The 25378-nt window shown below is 41.4% G+C and overlaps 1 protein-coding gene across 1 annotated transcript; it reads left to right on the forward strand.

The window, feature by feature from the left end:
* The first annotated feature begins 22417 nt into the window (after positions 1-22417).
* Positions 22418-23676, forward strand: LOC132215616 (ribose-phosphate pyrophosphokinase 2-like). Its single transcript, XM_059664092.1, has one exon. The coding sequence runs from the start codon at positions 22441-22443 to the stop codon at positions 23398-23400; it is 960 nt and encodes a 319-aa protein (XP_059520075.1). The 5' UTR covers positions 22418-22440; the 3' UTR covers positions 23401-23676.
* Positions 23677-25378: the final 1702 nt, after the last annotated feature.

Below are 25378 nucleotides of genomic sequence, written 5' to 3' on the forward strand. Positions count from 1 at the left end.
CATTTTCTCTAAATAAATCAAAACCACTGGTCTCTTCTTGGACACAGTTCTGGAGACACCCAGGATTATTTTAACCCTCATTTTGCTACATTTCTACATTGGTCGTTATATAGCCCTACTTGTGTCATTTTTTCCATAATGTATTATAGTGTCTGTGTTTACAAGTGAGGTTTCATTTGCTATACTTAATTTAGATGTTCCATGGGGATGTGGAACTTAGCAGAAGTCTAGTCATCTCATTGACTGTTGGATTTCTGCAAGATTTGAGACTAGAACATCTCTTTTTCTCACCTGGCTCTGTTCCCAAGGCTGTCTCAGTCACACTCACCAACTCAGTTGCTATCTGAGGATTGCCCACAGGTATTTTTATTTCTAGCTCAAATCCCTCTTCTGAACTCTTCCTTATACATGCAATGATGACTTATATACACAATGGTTCATTTCATACATGGCTTGTTATCCATAAGTGTTTGCTGACTATACATGTCAACAAATCAGTTCCATGTTTCTGAATCCCACTGTCTAGGAAACAAGTGGAGAAACAACATATTTTAAGCACATTCCATGTACACAAAACTCCAGGACCTAGCTCACTTTCTATCCGAAGTTGTACAGTTTTTATTTTGAGGTTTGTTCCTTACACATACTTTAGAATGTTTTGCCCGAAAGATGCTTTTAGTCTTTCACTGTGGATTTTATGTGCCGTATTATTTACTAATCGAACCCTTTCTGTCATGGAGTAAATCGGAAACTCATTGAGGATTTAGGTTTGCCTTTCCTCCTGCCATACTTCTTCCAGCATCACTATCCGTGGACATCCCGACTATCTCTATACCCTCGTGATGTTCCATGATGTGCATCAGGAAGACTCACAGCAAGAGAAGTAGAGCAATGAGCTGATACTCAAAGGAATCGCTAATCTGATCAGGCACTTTCTTTCTCAACTAGAGATTGTACCCTTTGTAGAATGGTGGCATGGTTTATTAAAACTGTGATCACACCAGCTGAGAGACCACACATTATGAGATTTGGGTGCTGTCTTGGAAGATGCGTAGGTGTGAGTGACCAATACTGCATCCAGGGCATTTTTCATGGCCTACATATGGGCTTAAGAATCAAGTGATGAGAGGGAAGGATGTGCCCATTGCTATTTTTCCTAATGAGTCAACTGGAAGAATGGGCCTCCTTTCCCTGTGACTCTGAGAGCTGCTGGTTTTGATGTTTTAGCAGTGTAGAAATGAAGGCATCCATGCGCAGATGCTTTCCTTGAATTATAAACTGAGACTGCCATCTCACTCTTTGGGGCATCTGTGACTATTGGGTGAACAAGCCAAAGTGGAATACAGTATGGGCTTGGAAAACTGATACTGTCAAGGAGCAATAGGGCTGCTATTATATAGTGGGGGCAAATACTCCGGGTATCCCCTGTGGTATCAGAACCCTCATGGATGGAGGTTCAGTTATCTCATCAGCTAAAGAGCACTGATCAGCAGAGGTCATAATAATTGGGAATGAGAACCAGCAGAAAGAAGTCATAGATACCAAGTATTGCCTCTAGTTGTAAAAATTAGTATGTAACTTTATCGTGTCTACCCATACTTCCTTCTGTGCAGTGAGTCACATATATTTACATATGCCGATTTTTAAACTTATACTACTGACTTAATTGTCCAAAGGAGAATTTGGACATGGGGCCATGACAGAGCCAGAAGAACTGGCATCATCCAGAGATCCTCTGCTAGAGCTGGATGTAGGGAATCATGAGACTTTAAGTTTTCTCCCTTTGGGAAGAGTACATTTTTAGAAATGAGAGGTAATTGCATTACACCACCTTAGGAACAATTTCATAGTTTGGTTTGGGAAGCAAGCACCCAACTCAGAGGTGGCCAATTGCACTTGCTTGGTCTGTATCTGAGGTTGGCGGTAGTGATGCAAAGCAGCTATAACCATGGAAGAGCGAATTTTGCAACTGAGCAGCATTCAATCTTAGGAGGCCACCGTCACGTTCAGTTTTCAGTGGAAGTGAAAGTGCTGTCCTTTCTAGACTGGATCTCTGCCAAGGTGCGGCCTGGCCGCTGTCTGCTGGTCCTTGTTCTCTGAGCTCTGTTCTCTGGCCCTCATGGTAATCCTGAAAGCTATCCAATATCTTTTCAATCAATTAACTTTCTGCGTACAGCACCCAGAGTCCACTTTGTGCTTCTTCCAACTAAGAAACTTGATTATGCACTGAGGACACCCACGTGGAGGGATTTAAGCCTCCTCCTCGGAGGATGGAGCATTCTTAACCCACTTGGATGTGGGATGCAGACTCTGTCTCCAAAGGGACCCCAGGGCCCAACTCACCCAGAAGCCTCCAGAAAGGCCTGCTTGATTACGTAAACGCAGCATCTATATCCAGCTGTTTATCCTTGGTCCTGGAGGGGTGAGGTTAATCCTGCGGTCGTCCTGACTACATGATTCACTGAGCCTGTCTCGATGTTCTGAGTCATAGGAAACCTCAGGTGGGCCGTGGAGGCCCATGAAATGTTTGTGGTATTTTCATCCTGATGTTGCAATAGGAATCCGATCTATAAATCCTGCTGCTGGCCTCAAAATGCCGAAAAGGCATGAACATATACTTTAAAAAACACACAAAACTGAATGGACGCCCTGACCGGCTTGGCTCAGTGGATAGAGCGTCGGCCTGCGGACTGAGGGGTCCCGGGTTCAATTCCGGTCGGGGGCATGTGCCTTGGTTGCGGGCGCGTCCCCACTGGGGGGTGTGCAGGAGGCAGCTGGTCGGTGTTTCTCTCTCATCGATGTTTCTGGCTAACTATCCTTCTCCCTTCCTCTCTGTAAAAAATTAATAAAATATTTTTTAAAAAAAAAACTGAATGGAAGAGGGGACAAGTAGAAGGAAGTGAGATCCCAAACTATGTGGTGGTTATTTCATTCACAGAGGTAAAGATGAACCGAGGGTGGGGTTTTTGTTTGTTTGTTTGTTTGTTTGTTTGTTTTTAATACTTCAGAGTGGAAATCAATAAGGAGCTTATTATCCGAAAGGGAAGAAAAGGCAAGTTTCCTCATTAGCAAAAACTAGATGAATCCTTTTCTGAGCAGCGTATGAGATCATTAGCTAATAATGGGGCTTGGCTAATCTGAGCAATTTGAATGATCTAGTTGTTTATTGGGAAAAAGGTTCAGTAGAGCATGCTTATCTACTTTTTAATATGAAAAATGTGTGGGTATTCAGAATTCTCATGAAAAGGGAAATTATCGAAAATGTAACCGTGAAAGGCAAATCAGATTAGAGAGGAAAAGTGGAGTGTTTATGATCTTCGGGAGATAAAAGAAAACAACTTTAGATTGAATTGAACCTGAAGGGTGCAGAAGTTCAGGCATAAAAGGAAGATTCTATGGCATGGCCAGAGAGAGAGATACAGATAAAAAAAATAGTACTTAACAAAGATATAAAGATTTACTGGGAGGCACTAGATAAAGGTAATTCCACCAAAGTAGGACTCTTTTTGGCTGTTGAAGTGCAGAAAGTAATTATATGAAAAGTGAAAATAAGGACACATAATACTTTATGCTCATCCATGGTACTAGCTTCTAATAGTTTATAGTTTCAAGGATCGAGGTTGTGGAGTGGTTGAATGAGCAAAGGCTTGACATTGGCAGGCCTGGCTTTGAATTCTTTCTGTCACTGTATGTTTCTAGAGTTGCTATAACAATGTACCACAGACTGGGTGGCTTGACAGAAATGTATTTTCTCACAGTTCTGGATGTGAGATGTCTGATATCAAGGTGTCAACAGGGTGAATTCCTTTGGAGAGTCATGGGGGGAGGTTCTGTTCCAGGCCACCTTTTTTGTACATGGTTTGTACATGGCCATCTTTTCCTTGTGTCTTCATATCCTGTTCCCTCCAAATTTCCTTTTCTTATAAGGACACCAGTTGGATGTATTAGGCTTCACTCTAATGAGTTCATTTTAATTTAATTACCTCTTTGAAGACCCTATATCAAGATGTGGTTACATTCTGAGATACTGTGGGTTAGGGAGGGGTTTAATATACACAATTTGGAGAAGACATAATTCAGCCCATAACCGTCACCTACTCGGTTTTCTTGAACTCGTCACTTAATTCTTCTGAGACATCTTTATTATCTTTAAAGTAGGGATAAAAGGTTGTTGTAAGGGGAGAGGTAAACCACCTGTAACCCTGGCTGGCACACAGTAAAAACTGAAAAAGTTTAAATATCTATGCTATTATTGCTGTGAAAAAGAACAGCATGAGTGTTTAAAACACACAAAAGGAAACCCTCAAATATTTTTAAATTGCATCACTCCAGCACCACCAGTTATTTAAAAAGAACCTCAGTAGCCCAGAGTACTTTTCTCTAAACCTCACAACCAGGAGTGTCTTTGAACAGATGCCAACTCTTTTTTCTCCTCTTTCCTGATCCACCCAATATCTCTTACTCAAACAAGAAAATAGCATCAGGCCAGAAAAAAAAGTCCGATTTTCTGCCTAGATACTCTTTTAGATGAAAAAATAAACAAAATAAAGTAAAAAGGGGGAGTTAGGGTATATTAAATTTCACGGATACCTGCAACCTACTTTACACTTTTAAACCAAAGGGTACTGTTGCAGCTTTCAGCGGGCCGAGCCAGTTGAAGAAGCTGAACGAAGCCAGCAGAGGGCAGCAAAGTGCCAGACAGCAGAGGGTGCAGGAGCCATTTTAGCAGGTGGGTTTGCTCCAGGATTATGGTTCTTAACGTTTGCTGCATGCTAGAACCACCTGGGGAATTTTTTAAATACCCCACTTCTCTGTCAAAGTCCAGTCCAATTGAATCAGATTTTCTAAGACTTGGAATTTTAGCAAAGAGCTCCAGTTGTCCTCATGTGTAGTCAAGTTTGGGAGTCATTGCTCTGGGTGGAACTAATGGAGAGAAGGAGGGAGAGGATATTCTGGAGGGGTTGCTGGGGCATATATAACAGACCGTTGGAAGCCCAGAGGACTAAGTTTGGGGTTTGAGGAAAGACTGGGACAGAAATGAGTAAAAACCAGCCAGGTTCATTAGTCAGATTATAGCTATCATCCCCAAGGGAAGAAGGCTTTGGAAGTTTCTAAAGTGTGACCAAATTTCACAGCATTAGTAGTGCTTTGAATGTAGCCCTTTAAAAACATTGGAATAATAAATGAGATGATGTTTACTAGGACAATTTGATGAAATATGGCAAATGCAAAATGGAAAAAGACCACGTTGGTAGGAGTATGGAAGAAACAGGGGTGAAAATTACCCACAAAATAGGCAAAAGAAGGAAATAATATGAAATACCTACCCAGGATCCCTATGTGAGAGGCCACCTTTGGTATATAAATCACTCTTAGGAAGGAGAAAGGTTACTTGAAGACATTTCAAAGACGTGCTTATGAACCCTGCAGTTTCAAGAATGAACAGGAAGGGGTATGAAAAGAGTTTTTGTGGAAAGAGAATTTAGAGATCATGGAATCAAAAGATTATGGAGGGAGGAGAAATTTTGTCTCTGCTCACCACACCTTCAACCCTTGAGAAGTTAGAATATGGACTGGGAGAGTTTAACATAATTGTGAGGAATGACAATTGTGACAACTATATCTATTGATTGCTATCAGAGCAGGTAGTTTGAGGTGGAAGAGTTAACAACCTGTTTGTCAACCATTGGAAGATAATGATTTCTTGTGTGCTGTGACTTAAATAATATTGGCATTTATAAGCCCTGTCATCCTAAAATTTTAACAGATAATAAATTATGAGGTCCTGAGAGTTGACAGAACACAGACATGTTTCTTTGAAGTAATGATTCTCAAAATGTACTACTTATCAGGTTAGAACCCAGATAGCTGGGCCCCCAGAACTTCTGATTCAGAGGGTCTTATAACTTTGCTTTTCTCACAAGTTCCCAAGTAAACTGCTGGTCTGGGGATAACACCTTGAGAAGCATTATGTTAAAGGGAAACATTCTTCTTCTGTGAAGAGGAATGCTTACCTCTGCTTAACTCAAGTGATTTCAACTTTGTACATTGGAGTAACCGGAGAGTGTTAAAAATATACCTCGGTCCCACACCAAGAGAGTCTGTTGTAATTGACCTGGCAAGTGACCATGGCAGGTGACTCACATATGCAGCCCGGATTGAAAGTCCTGGTTCTAGTTGGCCTCTCCTTTTGTCTCTGGATAGCCTCAGAAGTTCTGCAGTAAAGACTATGAATAAGTCCAGCTGACAGTTGTCACATGCTTTTTTACGGGTCTGTACAGTGTGAAATACTTCATGCGCATTATCTCATTTAAACTTACAGTCAGAGACGTATTATCCGTTACCCCTATAATAGGCCTATGGCTCTGCAACAAATTATAAAACTGGTTAAGACTTGGGGAGAAAAATATTGACTTCAAAACACAAAAGGAGAATGGGAGGCTTGAAATTATTTTTCATCATTTTGACAATAAAATGATAAAACTCTCAAACATTTAAAAAATGATTTCTTATATTTAATAAAGAGTATAAGTGCTCTAAATAAGAGTATAAGTATAATATTTTGTCAGGTAAAACTCCCCAAGTGCCTTGTGCCTATGAATGTCTTCAGATGGCCCTGCTCATCATTACTTTACATGATAGACATTTTTTACTCTACTTTATAGATGAGAAAATTGGGCCACAGAGGACTTAAGTAATTTGTTTTAAGTCCAAGTAAGGGATGAATAAATAATTCTAACTCAGAGACTCTGTGAGTCAATGTAATGTAATGTATCTCCCATACATACATATATACATACATACATACAAAGACACACACATGCCTTTTGAAGAAATTCCCAAGGAAGTTGTGAAGAAATTGCAATTGAGGCTGTTTAAAACCCTTTCAGAGAACCTATGGATCACTAAACTATTTGGCCTGATTTTGACAGGGCAGGGGGGCTCTGCTCAGCTGTTCAGAAGGCTCCCTGAAGGTTGTGTGGAATGGCATCCCTGGGGCTGGGCAGTGAGGCTACCCTGCATAGGGATCACTAATTCATGAGTTCTAGTTAGCACAGGCCTAGTTAAATATTGCCTAAAAAGAAGAAAAAGTTGAAGTATTCAGAGATGCCTTTGGTTCACTTCAAATGACAAACTCTTGCCTGAATGGTGTGGATCAGTGGTTGAGCATCGGCCTATGAACCAGGAGGTTCAATTATTGGTTAGGGCACATGCCTGGGTTGTGGGCTCAATCCCCAGTAGGGGTCATGCAGGAGGCAGCCGATCAATGATTCTCATCATTGATATTTCTTTTTTTAAAAAAATATATTTTATTGATTTTTAACAGAGAGGAAGGGAGAGAGATAGAGAGTTAGAAACATCGATGAGAGAGAAACATCGATCAGCCGCCTCCTGCACATCTCCCACTGGGGATGTGCCCGCAACCCAGGTACATGCCCTTGACCGGAATCGAACCTGGGACCTTTCAGTCCGCAGGCCGACGCTCTATCCACTGAGCCAAACCGGTTTCGGCATCATCATTGATATTTCTATCCCTCTCTCCCTCTCCCTTCATCACTTCATCACTCAGAAATCAATAAAAACATATTTTAAAAATTACTGATCATTATGTAGGATTTGATCTTGATTTTACAAAAGAAAGTGGGAACCTGCAGTCCAGAGAGCTTATCATGCGACACGACCCCCATCCTACTGCAGTTCATGGGGAACCAGGGCTGGGAGGCAGACCCTGGCGGCCCTGTATTAGGAGGTATGATTCCTACTGGTATTTTCCACCGCCCAAAGTTCAGGTAAGAGATGTGTCATGCTTCTAAAATCGTCACCCTCTGGCATGGAAGAGCTGATCATTTCTTCAAGTTTGGAATTCTTTCTCCTCTCCTGCCATCTGGTGGTGCTTCTTAGACACACTTTCACTCAACTGTTCCTGATCCCAATAGTCCTACAACATTTATTTAGGTTTTTGTTTGTTTGTTTGTTTCTAATTCTTTATTTTTTAAAGTATTACATATGTCTCCCCCACCCCTCCCCCCCATTGACCTCTCCCTGGCTGTTCCCACCACCCCCTCCAGCACTTGCCTTCACACATTTGTTTAGATTTCAAGGTCATTACTGCTCAAATCATCAAGTTGTAGTCTTAGAAGATTCCGAAAATTTTATTTGATGTTCAGGGCAGAGTGATGGCTTATGATCCTTTGTATACACTGGGGCATTTCATTTCTGCTAAATATTTAGCTTCTAAAATTTGAGCTAATTATGCGACATTGTTAAATAATATTACTGTGAATCTATACAAATTTACACTTTAAGTAGAATGGAAAATTGAGACATGCAATTGTATTTAATTGGATATTTATGTAAGTCACTAATTGGCGTGATATCAGGTATTGAAAGAAAAAATGCTGTTTAAAAACTTTCCTTTGAAACAAGTATTTTACTGTAGCTAATGTTGCTGACTTTCTAGTATAATTTGAAGGTTGCCACTATTACACTTGGAGGTAATGAATATCAATTCCATTTCGTTCACATTGTTAAGAATTATCTAGGAAACTCATCTCTGGAATAATCCAAGAGTTTTCTGCTGTTCTACGAGCTGTAGAAGAAAAATACTAGTTCTCTAAATTCTCTGAAGAAATAAGAAAATCTGCCTGGCCAGTGTTGCTCAGTGGTTGAGCCTTGACCCAGGAACCAAGAAGTCACTGGTTTGGTCTCTGGTCAGGGCACATGCTTGTATTGCGGGCTTGATCCCCAGTAAGGGGGTGTGCAGGAGACAGCTGATCGATAATGTGTCTCTCTCACTGATGTTTTATCTCGCTATCCCTCTCCCTTGCTTTCTCTCTAAAAAAATCAATTAAGAAAACATTCAGGAAATAAGGAAATCTGGCAAACATTGGCCCAACCCCGCAGTTGCCAATTTCTCTGTAACCTGCTCAATCTAAGAGACCTCCACCTTAGGGACCCCGGGAGGGATCATCTGTCTTTCTCTTTAAATTTCAATCTGGCAAATATACACCTCCACCCCCCAAAACCAGGTCAAGTCTGCCAAGCAGTGGAGAAAAACTGTATCATGTAAAAATCAAACCCAAAATTATGAACAATGAATTAAAGGCTGAAGGAGACTCCAAATCATCATAGCCACATCTTCAAGTGAAACCAACAATTTAAACAATGGAGAACAGAAAAAGAAAATGCACACTTTGGAAGAATTAATTAAATATGTTGATTTACGAAATGTCAACATGTAATTAATTCATGTCATCTTTTCTCAACACAAAATGGCAACCATTACACTAAAGAAGCCTGAACATGATTTTGTTGACTAAAGGATACCATGAACAATCAATGCTTGAAAATTAGTTTGAAAATTCTTAGTTGAAAAACAATCTTAAAATATTGATAATGTTAGTAAAAAAGTCGTTGAAATGCTTGCAAATTATTAGTATGCTAAAGTAAAACTGAACATAATTTGTGATTAAAGATAATGAAAACTAAATGCTTGAAAATTATTAGTTTTTGCCTAGTACATAAGATTTTTTTTTTGTCTACTTGCATTTCCAGCTCATTTTTCTAGTCCTAAATATATAGATGGGATGAAAAATAAATAAAACGTCCTGAAGTCGTTTGTGAAATTGGAATAATTACTTGGTTCCAGTATGCTCATTGTGATAATGTGCAATTTATTTTTATAGTGCCTTATCCAGAGCTTCTAGCTTCTTAAGCAAAAAATGGGTCTTCATATTGACAGCCAGGCTAGTGCTGTCTTCCTTCTCATTGTAGCATAATTTTGGAAGGAGAAAACAAACAAACAAACAAAAGACAACACATTCATTTACCCTATGACAAGAATCAGGGACAGAGAGGGGTCTTGATTAGCCTAAGATTAGAGCTGGGGAAAGAGATGACATGAAGTCCCAGGTTTCTGGTTTCTACATCCCGTGCACTGCCCTTTACAATTTAAAAGAATTCCAGGCATGATCCACAAGATACATTTCATCACTTATCCTAAAATAAAATCAGCGCTCCTGAATAATCCTTCTACATTTGTTCCATTTTCTCATGAAGCTCTTTGGGGTTGGGGGCACATTTTGCTGTGATTTGTAAACCGGCTCAATCACAGAAGGGCATTGGCAGATGAGGAAGATGGCAGACACACCACTGCACTTGAGTTCTCCTCTGTGAGAGTGGTTCCAGGACTGCACACGTTTGATGTTTTTGTCAGCGCACCGCCTGATGCAGAAATCCCCAGGCTCCTGCCTGATGAATTCCCAAGGTGTCCTAGTCTGGGTCACGTGGGGAAGGCAGCAGGCTGGAGGCACAGACTAAGTGGACCGTCCTGGAGACCCCTGTCCAGAGAACCTAGCAGGGCTCTGAGATCCCCAGGGTGGCCAGTGGTTCTGTGGATAAAGGATGATATTGTATATGAATTATTTTTATATGTTTTTAACTTTTTATTTTAAAATGTCCTTATTCACCTTGTGGCTAGAATACATTCAAGTGAGGAGGCTCCAAATTGCCTGGCTTTGGATGAGATCCGGGACCACGTGAGGCTGTGAGACATTCATTTTGCAAAGCTGACTATACCCTTGGTTTCTACAAGTGTTTTGACACCATGGTGAGAAACTTCATTTTTTAAGATAAAACATGAAATCACTTGCCCACTTTCTGATCAACTTATTGTTTTGTCAATAGATAACTCTAACTTTTAGATGTGAATGCAATGTACTTGAAAGAATAAAGTAATCCTTTAGGAAATACAGCTCAGTCTAATGCATTTGCTCATAAAAAAACTCCTGGCTCTCCAATAAACTGAACGAGAGATAGGTATATTCTCAGTGCATGTAACTAAAAACCCTCATAGAAAACCCCCTCTAGCTATTCACGGTTAGGCCTACGTACAAGATAGCTTTTGTTCAGCAGTTTCATTTTAATCTGAATGTGCAAAGACTTTCGGCAAGTGTGCTTTATGGGCCCACATGCCACATAATGGTGACAAACTAGCACTTTATTGACGTGTAAAAGCCTTTCTAGTCAAACAAGTAGGCATAGCTGTCTATTTGTCCTCTTAATACGAATATGAATCTTGTGCTTCCTGGCTGAGGTATTTTGAAACCTTACAGAGGGGTAGATTGTCTTGTGCTTTCTAGAAGATGTACCCAGTTGAACTAACTCCGAGGTTTCTGACCTGCAGAGTCTTGCCTTTGATGAAGGACTGCATTCATTCTAATTCCATCCCACCCCCAATACTGCCTTTTAAAAATCAGCAACGTCTGCCATCTCCTGGGTATGGACAACTGGGTTTTATTGCCCTAGATCTGGAAACTCAGGGGACTCTTGTGGGAGCTACCTGACATATAACATGAGAGGACAGGTGTGTAGGCAGTCTGGTCGATAGCCCAGCTGGCTCCCTCATGCCCCTCTCAGTCATTACTTCCCTCCAAAACCAACCCTAATCTATCCTCTATCTCTATTGAATCATTTTATCAGATTTTAATTTCATATAAAGTGAAATAACACTGTATGTTCTAGTTTGTGTTTAAATCAGCATGTCCATGTAATTTTCTGTGTTTTTATGAGCAATAACATTATTTTAAAGAGCATTTTTGAACCTAATAGAGGAAAGTTACTTTCATAAATAAAACTCTCTCCTTCGGTTTTTTAAATCCATTTCACCCCTAAACATACTTCACATGAATTCACTGCTTTTCATGTCCTTCCTGCATAATCATATTCTGTTTGTTATATCTGTGATTCATCCCTCTTCATTTCTGCCATTTGGATGGCTTGCTCATCATATCTAATTATATAATCGAATCCTGATTCTATTTTATAGTGATACCAGATAAATAGTGATGCCTTTAGATTTTAATAGTCAAGCATACAAGAGCTTAGTGAACCAAAATTTTCACAAGTCCAGTGGCAAGGATTTCCTGATATCTTCAGGCTATAAGGGATCTCTTTATTTCTGCATTGCTGTTTGCAGCATTCAGTTTGATTTCTTTAGGAGAACAGAGTGTTGAATGTCCCTAAGGGTCAGGTTTTGGACTATTTTCACTCTAATTACTAAAGACAAGGAGTAGGAAGCGAGAAAGCCCAAAATACAGGAGAAATAAATTTAACTGCTCTGTAATAGGTCAAACATGACTCTTTTATTACATTAAAGACCTGGCACAAATCCGGCTACTTTATTCTGTGGATATTGGGTTATCAGGGCCTGATGTTATTAAACATTTAAATTACTAGTATATGATTGATAGTTCTTATGTACTCATACTAAACAAGAATTTTTGGATTATGGATTTGTCAACTCACAGGTTTTATCTTGGCAGTTATATAGCTTATTGCAAATTAATCTCTCTGATGATTGTATACATCAGCCTCTGTGAACCTCCTCAAGTTGAGTTGATATCATTAGTTAGAACAACTTTGCTGCCCTTTTGATGATATGGGAATATGTATATGTTTACAATTTAACATAGGTTTTATCTTTAAATATTCAGTACCCTTGGAAAAAGAGTATTGTTACAAATTTCCATATTGCAGAGTAACAATAGTTTGGAACTTTAGAATAGCCAATGCCACAAGGTATGCACTATAATTTGGGAGTGTGCCTTTGCCTCCACAATCAAGCAGAATACCGCTTCTATACTTGATCAGAGCTCCAACCAAAGCATAGGCTGCCCCCTAGAGAAGGAAAGGAGGAGGAAGGTAGCTAAGTAATTCCGATGGCATCAGAGCTATGGCTGCATCAGGCAATGCAGGAATTAGGTGAGAATGGAAAGGAGCATATATTTAGGATTGCATCTTTTAGTTATTTCTGATTCCTGTTTAATATTTGCGGGTGGAATGGGATTGATATGGGCAGCTAAGATATACAAAATAACATGCTATTTTAATATATAATAATTTGGGGGCAATCTTTTCATCAACTAATTTATATTAAGTGCTTGTTAAATATTACATGCAATTGATTACTTTTATTATATGTGCATATTAGAATGAAAAGTATGTTTTAAATTACTAGATATAACTTTACTTATATTTACATAAAATCCATCTGAGCCCACTTTGACTCATACTTTTTTCAAGCATAATTTTGGATCTCTAACTTCTTTTAACCCTTATTTTGCTGAGTATCTGAGAGTTAACTGTGCTACCCTCAATACTCCCAGACTAGAAAAGAGTTAACTAACCATCACTTTCTGACCAAGAAATAGTTAAGTATGTCCCTGCCTCAAAGTGTTGACAAATCAATTAGATAGAACATGTAGAGTAAGAGGTTAATTCTATACATCACATACAAGCATCACACCATGGGAGGACTGTTTTATTTAACTTGATTCTAAAGAACTCAAAGGCAAGAATAGGCTCTCATACCTTCAGAATCCCACCTGGTCTTAGGGCAAGGTTTCTCACCCTCAACACTATTAACCTTTTGGGCCAGATAATGCTTTGTTTTGTGGGGATGTCTTATGAAGGATATTTAGCAGCAACCCTGGCCTCTACCCAGTAGATGCCAATAGAACCCATCCCCAGTTGTGATAACCAACAATGTTTCCAGATGTGCCCATGGGGCAAAATTGCCCTCGGTTAAGAACTACTGCTCTAGGGGGTCAGTAAATATTAGACATTAAATACTTTGAGTTATAACCACATGTTAAGATAAAGCAAGTATTTTTAAAATTCAAAAGCAAGCAATGTTATCATTCTTTTGAGTAAGAGGACATATCAGAGTTTTGAAATTACTGAAGTCAAGTAATAACCCTTTCAAGAAACCATTTTATTGGGTTCCTGGTGAAGTAAATAATATACCAATAAAAGTGAGTAGAATAGCCTTAACCGGTTTGGCTCAGTGGATAGAGCGCCGGCCTACAGACTGAAATGTCCCAGGTTCGATTCTGGTCAAGGGTATGTACCTTGGTTGCGGGCACATCCCCAGTAGGGGGTGTGCAGGAGGCAGCTGATCGATGTTTCTCTCTCATTGATGTTTCTAACTCTCTATCCCTCTCCCTTTCTCTCTGTAAAAAGTCAATAATATATATATATATATATATATATATATATATATATATATATATATATATATATTGAGTAGAGTAAAAGGATCTTTCACCTGCCTATAATCACAGAGATCTATTCAGTTTGGCAAACACTGTTGATATTCTTCCAAAAGTTTTGGATCATTCACTCAGAAGGTTTAGCCCTTTAATTCAATCAAATCCTGTCCTACTTAGGCCAAGATCTATTGCCAGATGAATGTTGCCAGTTTGGTAACATTCCCAAAGCCCTTTCTAGTTCTAATGAAATTGTACAATCTTTTAAGAGAATAACAAGTTGCATGTGGCTGCCACAAGAGAAGAATTTTATAATGCAGAATTGAAAACACAGAAGAAACATTTAGGACTTGCAAAAATCATCAGCAAAGGGAAATGCAAATAATAGGTAGTGGAGGCTGGGGCTGTGTATTAACAGTATTTCTGAGTATTTGAAGAGGCTTAGTCCACCATCATTATCTAATCACATCACTATCATTTAAAAATTGCTCATCATAATCAGGGTCAGAAGTGTGTCTTTGGACGCTCCAGCTTTTTATTTTGGACCTTTCCCCTGCTTTATAGAATTTTCAGGCATATCTCAAGGTCTTAAGCAATCTCCTGTGACCAGTGAGACAAAAGATCTTTTAAAATCCCTATTTAACCTATTATTTGCATCAAAGATCCACTGAGGTATTTGTATTAAGCCAAAACAAAAGTAAAAGGTTCTGTATCCAGTTCTGATGGTGGGGGTGGGGAGTGAGGGTGACGGTAGGGAGAGGTGTTCCCACACCAACAAGCACATTTTGGGCACCAGCTGGGCGTCCTACAATTCCACTGAATTCTGACATGATCTGCCTGGAGATAGCATCAGATCCCACAGGTTAAGTCATCGGATCACACAAGACTGGCCCCTCCCCCAACTTCAGCTGTCAGTCTAAAGCCCAGGTTGTCCTTGTGTTTCTGACCAACTTGCTACAGATTAGAGGTTTCCACAATTCCCTCCTTGAATTTAATTTGCTAGAGTGGCTCACAGAAATCAGGCAGACATTTTATTTACTAGGTTACTGTTTTTTGTTTTGTTGTTGTTGTCATTGTTTTTTACAAAAGGCTGTAATTCAAGAACACTTCCTAATTGTGTGGCCTGACTAGAGTTTATCCAGTTTTCTTGGGCCAGGCACGTTCTTCTCATGAGGAGGCAAAGATGGCTATAGCAGCTCAGGCTTAGTCAACCCAGTAGAAATAAGGAGCTTTTTTGCCAAGAGTCCTGGCTAAAATCTCAGGTGGCTTTTTGATGTCCTGCCTTGGGTCTCATGCCCATTCCTGAGCTAGTCACTGTGGTTAGAAGGATGGGACTTGACAATTCACCAGCTGTGTCAAAAGACTCTTAGAAAATGTGGCTTTTAGGCTTTCCCAAGCAGATCGTTGTGATAGTTCTTCTTGGGCAGAAATCTAAAGGACTTTTGTTGAGAAACTATTTTGAGCTATTTCAGGGTTCTGATTGCTCATATTAGCACTTCTTGAGGGGACCATTTCATTAATTCAGAAAGAAATTTTTTCTGACCCTTGGTCAAAAATGCTTAAAATACCAGGCGTTGTTAGTATGTTGCTCCATGGAGCCTAGAGTGGGGTCTGCCTTATTCAAAGCGCACTATTCAAGGTTGCGGGAGAAGTGATTTCACCATAAAGTGCCAGGGTTGATTCACCAGAAAAGGGGGGAAATGGATGCTGGGTAGGCAAAAACAACTGTACTAATGTTTAGCATATCAGCTGACACACCCACCTGACACCCAGAATGTGATAACATTTGTATCTACATAATGTTCAGATAATGCCCTGTCCTAGATACCAGTTATATAATAACCAAGAGTCCTCAAGAAGCTTAAGGTGTAGTGGAGGGAGGAGGGATACAGAAAGTAGACAGGCAATTATGTCCTGATAAGCAGTCCATAATGAGAGAGAAGTTGCTATGGGAACTATAGCAGGGAAGCAACACCAGTCTTGAGACAGAAAGTAACTTCCCAAAGACGGCAACATCTACATTGATACTCCAGAGCAATGGTAGGAGTAGTAAGATAAAAGGGGGTACTCATCTAAGTCTATGTCCACAGGTTGCCTGAGTTTAAAGTTTATCATTTTGTAAAAGACCAGCAAAAATTAGATACCTTTACCACAGCTGGAGGGAAAGAGGACAGATGGCTGAAGCATTTTCTCAAAATTTCAAAAATTTATTCTCACTAGAGCAGGAAAATATCTTTGGTATGAGTATTCATTTTGGGGACATCATGCTAAGAACATTTTTAAGAAGACCACTATTGTAACTTAACATCTAAAATAAGATTTGTTTTGGATGTTAAATAAAATACATATTTAAATAAATAAGCCATTTTAACTTAACATCTAACATAAGATTTGTTTTGGATGTTAAAAAAATACATATTTAAATAAATAAGCAAAGTAAGATTTATTTCCAAAGAAAAGGTCAGAAAACAAGAGACATCCTGAACAATGGTCTTAGTCAAGGCTCTTACCCATCTGGATGGGACCCGGTGTAGATGATTATGAACTTAGGAACTGGCTTAAGTAGCAGGTATTTGGGGCAGGGGAAATTCAGACAGAGCAGGGGTGAAAGTGTGAGGCCCGTGGACAACTTCGGAGCCCAAGGTAGGCAGGTAGGCAGGGAGACAGGAAGAACTAGAAGGATTCACCCATGCATTTGTGGACCTTGGCAAATATAAGCATCATATTGGCCAAGAGAGCTTAAACAGTGTGCCTCAGCCTCCCACGCTTCAGAAAATCTCCATTTCCAAAATTCTATTACAAATTATAGAATCTGACTTAAAGTGACTTATGGCAACTTAAACAATAAAACTGGATTGTTTAGAAGGATTCTGGATAATTTCAGACTGAGGAACATGTTGGAAAACAAGACTTCAACAAAAGAAAGGATCTAGGGTGTTTCTGGAAATCTGTAGTTCTCAAAGTGCAGTTCCTATATGAGCAATATCAGTATCACCTTGGAACTTGTTAGAATTGAAATTTCCTGTCATATCAAATCTACTGAATCAAAAATTCTAGGGGTGGGGACCAGTGATCTGTGTTATAACAGGCCCTCCAGGCAATTCTGATGTAAGCTCAGGTTGTAGAACTACTGCCTGGAATCTTAGAACTAGAACATCCTCAGCTACTTCTCCAGGGCTGCCCTTGGATAAGTCATTTCTAAACCATTTTTGTCTCTGGGAGTTTCCATCCAAGAAGCAAATTCTAGAAAGTACAACATGATTGGCTACCACTGGTCATGTGCCCACTCCTGTGTCAGGTGGTACATCTTGGTAAAAGTCCCTGCCCCTATCACCAGAACCACATGAAGTGAGAAAAGGCAATTTTCCCTGAGGAAAAAGTGGGAAGAGGTGTTTTAAACAAGGAAAGGAATTATGTCCAATCATCAGGCATATCAGATGGAGAATTCTGAGGAGTGGCATGGGGGATGGAATTAGACTCTTGCCAAAGAGATTTTTGGCCACATAACAAGATGAATTATAAAATGGAGAACTCCACAGAAAACAAGGATTTATTATATCTTTTTTCTTTCAATGTAAATATTTCATGTGCTTAAAATGCCTAGTTCAATATTTTTGATGAAATTAATGTCAATGTTCTAAGCATTTTTTTCCCAAGTTGAAAGAGAAAATGGCAGAAAGGCCACTGCCCTTAAACTGAGGTTCTGAAATACATTTCTCATGATCAAGGATCTTCTTGTGCCTAGTAGTGAATATCATAGAAGCCTAAAGAGTAAGAAATGAAAAGAAACTAGAAATAGCCTCGTCTAGCTACTTCATTTTAGAGATGAGAATGTTGATGCCAACAGAGTTTGATAGATTTTCTCAAAATCAAATGGCTAATGCCTATCTTTATGGAATGGTTTGAGTATTTGATTGGAAGTGAAGCCAATGTCTATTTTCCTATCTATGGCCAACTAAGAGAAAACTAATCATCCGTTGGCAATGTTTCTTAAAAAACCTGGTTTTGAGCAATCTTATTTTGGCCTGTGCTCTGTTTTCTCCCTTCAGTCTCATTCATTTATGCAGCCAACCAGTGAGCTAGCCAGCCAGCCAGCATTCAGCCCTTTATTTAGTACTAAATTACTGCTTCCTCAAAAGAGCTAATTGTACAAAGGTGAATAAGACATATCCTTTATTCTTAGGCTTTTATCCAGGCCTAGAACCCAAGCTTTCTGACTCCTAGTTTAGGGACCCCATTTCTTACATATGAAAGCAACCAGTAGACTACTAACTGTGGAGATATTATGGAACATGGGCCAAAAGCTCCACTACCTTGACCTACCCTTCTGCCTCTTGTAGGTTTTGTCGCTATTTTCATTGTGCCTAATGCAATGAATAAGAGTTTTCTATATTTTGAGTTAACTGAAAGTAAAATTTTTGTGAGGCTAGAACCAAAATAAAAAAAAATTACTTAGGAAAATTCTACAGCCCTTTGCTAAAAAGAAAGACCCATTTATTTGGGGAAGGGATGGAGGGAACTAATTTAGAAATACTGCTTAATGTTTTCTTCAATGACAAATGCTTTGTCTCACATTATTTCTAGAAATCCACCCTGAATTCCTCTATAGATTTTGAGAGATGGGAAGCCTTTACATGGTTAGGAGTCCTGTGTGAAAGCAATGACACTGCCTTTGGTCACAGCAAAAGGATTGACTCAGTTGTGGTTTCTAGAATCTTAGATCGTTAGCTCTTCCATTTTCAAATTCTTCATCCTGATCTTCACGACCAAATATATAATATATGGGAGTGGATCTTATACTATGGGGGAAGATGCTAACCACACTGGCCCCTTTCTCATTCTCTGAAAATAGTAAGGTCAAAGTTCCCACCTCAGAACCTTTGCCTATGCTGTTCTCTTTGCCTGGTAGAGTCTTAAGTCTTTCTATGGCCAATTCATTCTTAATCCTATTTTAAAAACATAGCCATTTACTTCTCAGGTTGCCTAGGGGGAAATAGAAAACAAATACAAATATCAAATCAAGTAAACATTGGCCATATGGTTATTGTAAATAAATATTTGGTTTGAAGAATGGGTAGCATTGAATCCATTCCTATATTTCTTCTGCTTTTTCTGGCCAAGAGAGTGGAATTAAAGTTGACTTGCTCCTATTTATCCCCCGGCCCTGGCAATTGGATTTCCTGGATTATTTGCTTTTTGTGGCTTTGATGGCCTAGTCTGCAACCCCAGGAGGCCTGTTCCAAAGAGAGGTAGGATTTAAGTCAGGTTGATGTGAGTTTTGTATTTTTCTTATTCACTAAGTCACTAGCAAAGAGTTTTTCTCTGAGTAATTCGCTATTTTTTAGTTTCTTTTCTCTTGGTGATCACAGACTGTTCTCCAGCGGACAAATATAGACAGGAAATCATTTCCTCTAAAAACAACTAGGGAAAAAAGGTGTGTCCCCATGTATGAGCTTCAAGGGTCCCACGTTCACATCCATGGAATGTGGGTTGGAATGGCTAAAAGACAGAAGCCAACTTTTACTTTCATCTTGACAAAACAGGGCACACTCTAAACTAAACAATTAGGGCAGGATGAGGAGAAATGCACCGTGTGTTTTGTGAAATAGGGTCAAAATGCTGCACTGTTGCAAACATGGGAAACAAATATGGACAAATCTGCCCCAGGGAGAGTGAAAACATTGGTAGTGGGAAGCCAGACAAACCGAGCAATCGGAACTATGGAAACATTACTGTTCCCAAACAAACTGCAAGACAAGCCCAGGGAACACCCACGGAGCTCTCAAACTGGGTACCAAAGAAGGCGAGGCTGCTAACTTGTGAGCATAGTGACAATAGCAAAGGAAAAACCAGCGGGCTGAGCTGGCCCTTCCCAGCTGGCACCAGCATAACACCGCTTGAGGAAAACAACATGAGGCCTGGCAGTGGGAGAGCCACAAATAAAAGTGGTATTTTAGCAAATGCTGGGGAAAAGACATAGCCTTTATTTCCTAGGGAAACGACCACGTTGACAGTGTTATGAATGGTATGTGTTATGTCAGCGCCATCTCCTGCGTGCTGATGCAGCAGTAGATGCTATATCTGTGCGAAAGGTAAGGTGTGCTTTAAAACACTGACATTTCCGGGTAGCATAAAGCCTAGGGTTGAGAATTTACATGAAGGCTCAGCTATGTGAGGCCGTTGGAGATGTAGCTGGTTTCCTGGGTCCTAGAGCAGAGCTTCTTAACCTTTCCTATGCACAATACAGTCATCTGCAACGTGTGTGAAAACGCAGGTTCCGATTCAGTAAGTCTGGGGTGAGGCCTGAGAGGAGAGCCTGCGTTTCTAGCCAGTTCCCAGGTGATGCTGATGCACAGATCACATTTGCAGTTGCAACATTCTGAAAATCATTATGTCAACATAATGAGAAATGGTAGGGCAGGTTTGGAACTAATTAGATTACATACTCAGGCTATGGTAGGAGAAGATAATGGACTTCAATTAGCATCTGAATATGCCTATTACAATATGAGATAGAAAAGACACACACTTACTTTTAGGAGACTTATCTTTCCCCCCCATGAGCACAGAGGTTGCAACTGCAGCAGAAGTTAGTAATATGTCAGGATCTTGGAGGCAGAAGAGACCTCAGACATCAACTAGAACATAAGCCTCTTGATGCTCCATCTAGTGCTCCATCCACTGTGTCCAAAGGATCCCGTCTGGGTCAGTGCAGGAAATTTCCTACCCTCATGACATACTCGTTTCCTGTGGCTGCTGTCATCCACTTAGGGGTTTAAAACAACAGCAATTTCTCCTCTGACAGTTCTGGAGGCCAGAAATACATACAGTATTTCTGGGCTGAAATCAAGGTGTCCAGAGGCTCTAGGAGAAAATCTGTTCCTTGCCTGGTCCGGCCTGGCATTCCTGGGGCTGCTGGCATTCCTTGGCAGGTGGCTGCATCATTCCACTCTCCAGCATCAGAAACTGCAGACCTTTCTCTGCTCTGCCTTCACATTGCCTTCCCCTTGGAGCGTGTCTGTGTGGAATCTCTGTCTGTGTTTCTCTTACGAAGACACTGGCGATTGCATTTAGGGCCCACCTGGATAAGCCAGAATGGTCTCCTCACCTCCAGATCCTTAACAACATCTGCCAAGGCCCCTTTTCAAAACCAGGTGACATTTATAGGACCCTGAGATTAGGACCGGCTATCGTTGGGGGTTGTTATTCAGCCTGTCTGTCACACACAGGCAACGATGGCACAATACATGAGGTGTGTTCAGAGACATTTCCCAGCCGGCAGGTCAGGATGAAGACAAGCACTTCAGGCCAAGTGTCAGCTGAAGTCCTGAGACAGCCACTCCTGTGGCCCTGGGTATCAGTGCAGATCAATTTCTCAGATGCACGTGAAGCATTTCTCACTGACATCATCTGCAATGGGATTTAGGTTGCTGGGCAGTGTGTCTGCACAGCTTGTCTCTTGAATCCCAGCTAATAAGGGCTGTCCTATCTTTCAAACTAAAAGCTTTTCCTATAGAACATGAAAACCTTTCTTTTTTGTCATTATTTTTTTAATTTTTTTAAAAATTTTGTTTTAAATAATTATAGATACCCAGGAAGTTGCAAAGAAATGTACCCGGAGGCCTCTTGCATCCATCACCCTGCCTCCCCCCATGTTAATACCTCGCCTCACTGCAGTACAATATCAAAACCAGGAAACTGACATTGATATCATCCCCAGCACTTATTTCGAAGACTCATATTTTTAACTGATTAAATAATAGCAAAAGGACTTTTCCCTTTTTATATTTATTTCAGAAATAAGTGGGCCAGATGCTATTATTATAGGCTGTTTCAGAGAAAATGCTTGCTGTGGGTGAGAGGTGCAGAAGTGCTTTCGCCAGAAGATGGCACCTCACATGTATGAGATGAAATTCCTGAGCAGGGGAACCAGAGCAGTCACTTCTCATTCCGGCTTCTCAGCATTTCATTTGCCACGAGATAGCTGGTAATGAAATAAATTTAAAGCCATGAATCCAACGTAATATTTCCACTTAGAGCATAGACTTGTTTACATGTGTAGTTAGAGCTTTTTATGTCACAGGGTTTTGATTTCGCATTGGAGCTTCATGAATTGTAATGCATTGTAAAATATTTTTAGGGGAGGTTATTATTTTCTGTGACAGAACCTGGCTGGAGATCCTGCCTGGAGAACCTGGCTAGGCTGCTGAACAACTGAACGCAGTCTCGGTATCATTCCTTCTTCGCCTTTGGGAACCCCTGGACCTGCTGAGGTTGGACCCCAACATCTGGCGCTCGACCGTTGTCCGGCTGCGTGCTTTCCCGCTCCCGCCGCAGGCTCTGGTGCCCCCGCTGCGTGTCTGTCTCCGCCGCGCCCCCTTCGAGCCCAAAGATGACCAACATCATGCTGTTCAGCGGCAGCTCCCACAAGGACCTGTCCCAGCAGGTGGCCGACCGGCTGGGCCTGGAGCTGGGCAAGGTGGTCACCAAGAAGTTCAGCAACCAGGAGACCAGAGTGGAGATCCTTGAAAGCGTGAGAGGGAAGGATGTGTACATCATCCAGAGCGGCTGCGGGGCGGTCAATGACAACCTGACGGAGCTCCTCCTCATGATCCAGGCCTGCAAGATCGCGTCGTCGTCCCGGGTGACGACCGTGATCCCGTGCTTCCCCTACGCCCGCCAGGATAAGAAGGACCGGAGTTGTGCTCCGATTTCTGCGAAACTGGTGGCCGATATGCTCTCGCGTGCGGCTGGCGCAGACCACATCATCACCATGGACCTGCATGCTCCCCAGATCCAGGGCTTCTTTAACATTCCTGTGGATAACTTGTCCGCGGAGCCCGCAGTCCTGCAGTGGATTCGGGAGAACGTCGCCGATTGGAGGAACTGCATCATCGTGTCCCCGGACGCGGGAGGAGCCAAAAGGGCCACGTCGATAGCAGACAGGTTGAATGTGGAATTTGCCTTGATCCACAAGGAGAGGAAGAAGGCGAACGAAGTGGACCGGATGGTGCTGGTGGGCGGCGTGCAGAACCATGTGGCCATCCTCGTGGATGACATGGCCGACACGTGTGGCACCATCTGCCACGCTGCTGACAAGCTGATCTCGGCCGGAGCCACCAAAGTTTATGCCATCCTTACCCATGGGATCTTCTCTGGGCCGGCTATTTCCAGAATAAATAGTGCCCCCTTTGAGGCCGTTGTTGTCACAAACACAATCCCGCAAGAGGACAAAATGAGTCACTGCTCCAAGATCCAGGTTATTGACATTTCGATGATCTTGGCCGAGGCGATCCGCAGTAACCACAACGGTGAATCCCTGTCCTACCTGTTCAGCCACGTGCCCCTGTGAATCCAGACGCGAGCGCGGAGCAAGCCTGCTGGCTTCTGACTAGCGTGTTTTTATCTGATTCTTAGCTTTAGGACTCAGCAGTTAGAACGCAAGACATCAGATTGTTGTGCCGTCCAACACCCACTGTTTCTTCCTTTGCACCTCGAGACCGATCAACTGAACGCTGCCTCTGTGTCCTTCATTCTTCGCGGCCTCAGTCCACACCTTTGGGAACCCCTGGACCTGCTGAGGCTGGACCCCAACAAGAGTTACACCCATCCTGTTTGTTTTGTCTTTTATAGCAGAATTGAATAGTCTCAAATACTACAGCAAAAGCACATAACAAATAGAAACCATTTTGGAGGTGTGTGTTTTTTTAAGTGGAGGCTATCGGGGATGCGGTTTTGAATTAGGGAGGTGGCTGTGGAGATTCAAGAATGATGCCATGAGGTGAAGTGAGCAGAAATAATGATTGATGAGATGTAGTAGGTGAATATGATGGGCAATGTTGGTCAGCGGATCCAACATCCATTTTAGCCCCCTTCTCCCTCCCAGGGTAGAGGTTAGAAAACTTAAATACTCATTAGCAGCCTCTCTTGTTCCAGGGGGGTGGGAGAGAAGATAGCCAAGGCCACAGTTCTAACCATACACCCAATGATTTAAATATGAAAGTATGCTCGGGGGAATTTCTATGGCTAGTGTGGCTCAGTTGATTGTGCATTGTCCTGTGCACCAGTTTGATTCCTGGTCAGGGCACATACCCAGGTTGTGGGTTTGATCCCTGGAGGGTGTGTGGGAGGCAACCAATTGATGTTTCTCTCTCTCCCCCTCTCCCTTCCTCTCTCTCTAAAATCAATAAAAAAAATTAAAAATAAAAAAATATTATTTTCTGTGAAAGGGGTATTGCACTTGGAATGCTAAGGTCTACGCACTGTTCTTTGCTTCACATTTTCTACTACTGAGGCTGTCGGCCTGAGGATGGGAGAAAGGGTTCCGGAAGAAGGTTAAAATGAGACAGCTGAGTAAGAGAAGGTTCTGGCTTCAGCAGACTCTCCCAAAGGGGTCAAAACCGGGGTGGGGAGAACTTCCGGAGTCCAAGATCATGGCAGCTACTGGAATCCAAATCTCTCCAAATATCCTTTAAGTTACCAGTCAACAAGAAAAACAAGAGTGCACAGCTCCAATGCCTTTGGTGGAACATGGTCCACTTACCTGTGGGTAAAAAACAAAGACTGCTTTCCACAGAAGCTTTCCCACAAGTTGGGTTAGAGTCGGGTGTGTGTGTGGGGGGGTGAGGGTCTTACTGTGTGAAGGGGAAGAAAAGGAGATTGAGATAAAATCATTGCTAGACAAAGGAAGATGATAGGAAGTATAACAACAGTGACCAAGAGCACAGGGAAAGGGCTCAGAGTGAGCATGCGCCTCTGGAGGCAGTCCTGGGAAGGTGACAGCTCTGAGAGAGGTGCCCTTTGCAAACTGGACGGAGGTGAGAAAAGGAGCCTGGTGAGGGGGTACAATCCTATGAGGCAAAAGAAAACCCCCAAATCAAAATGACACATGGCCCCTCCCTGCCAAAAATTTGGTAGTCACGATAATATTTCAGTGCAATATTTTAAAAAATCAGAATGAACAGCCTGGCTCGTGTGGCTCAGTAGTTGAACGCCTTCCTATGAACCAGGAGGTCATGGTTTGATTCCCGGTCAGGGCTCATGCCCTGGTTGTAGGCCCGATCCCCAATGTGGGTCATGCAGGAGGAGGCCCATCAATGATTCTCTCTCATCATTGATGTTTCTCTCTCTTGCCCTCTTCCTTGCTCTCTGAAATCAATAAAAATATATTTAAAAAAAATAAGAATGAGCATAAAATTTATGATAATCAAAATATTGCCATTTGAAATACAAACAAGAATGGTATTACTGATTTTTCCTTTCACCTCGGGTTCCATTCTGGTTCAAGGACACTTCTGAGTGTGACATGCTCCAGAGCTCCCCCTAGAGGT

This window comes from Myotis daubentonii, chromosome 14 (assembly GCF_963259705.1).
Source record: "Myotis daubentonii chromosome 14, mMyoDau2.1, whole genome shotgun sequence".
Classification (NCBI taxonomy): domain Eukaryota; kingdom Metazoa; phylum Chordata; class Mammalia; order Chiroptera; family Vespertilionidae; genus Myotis; species Myotis daubentonii.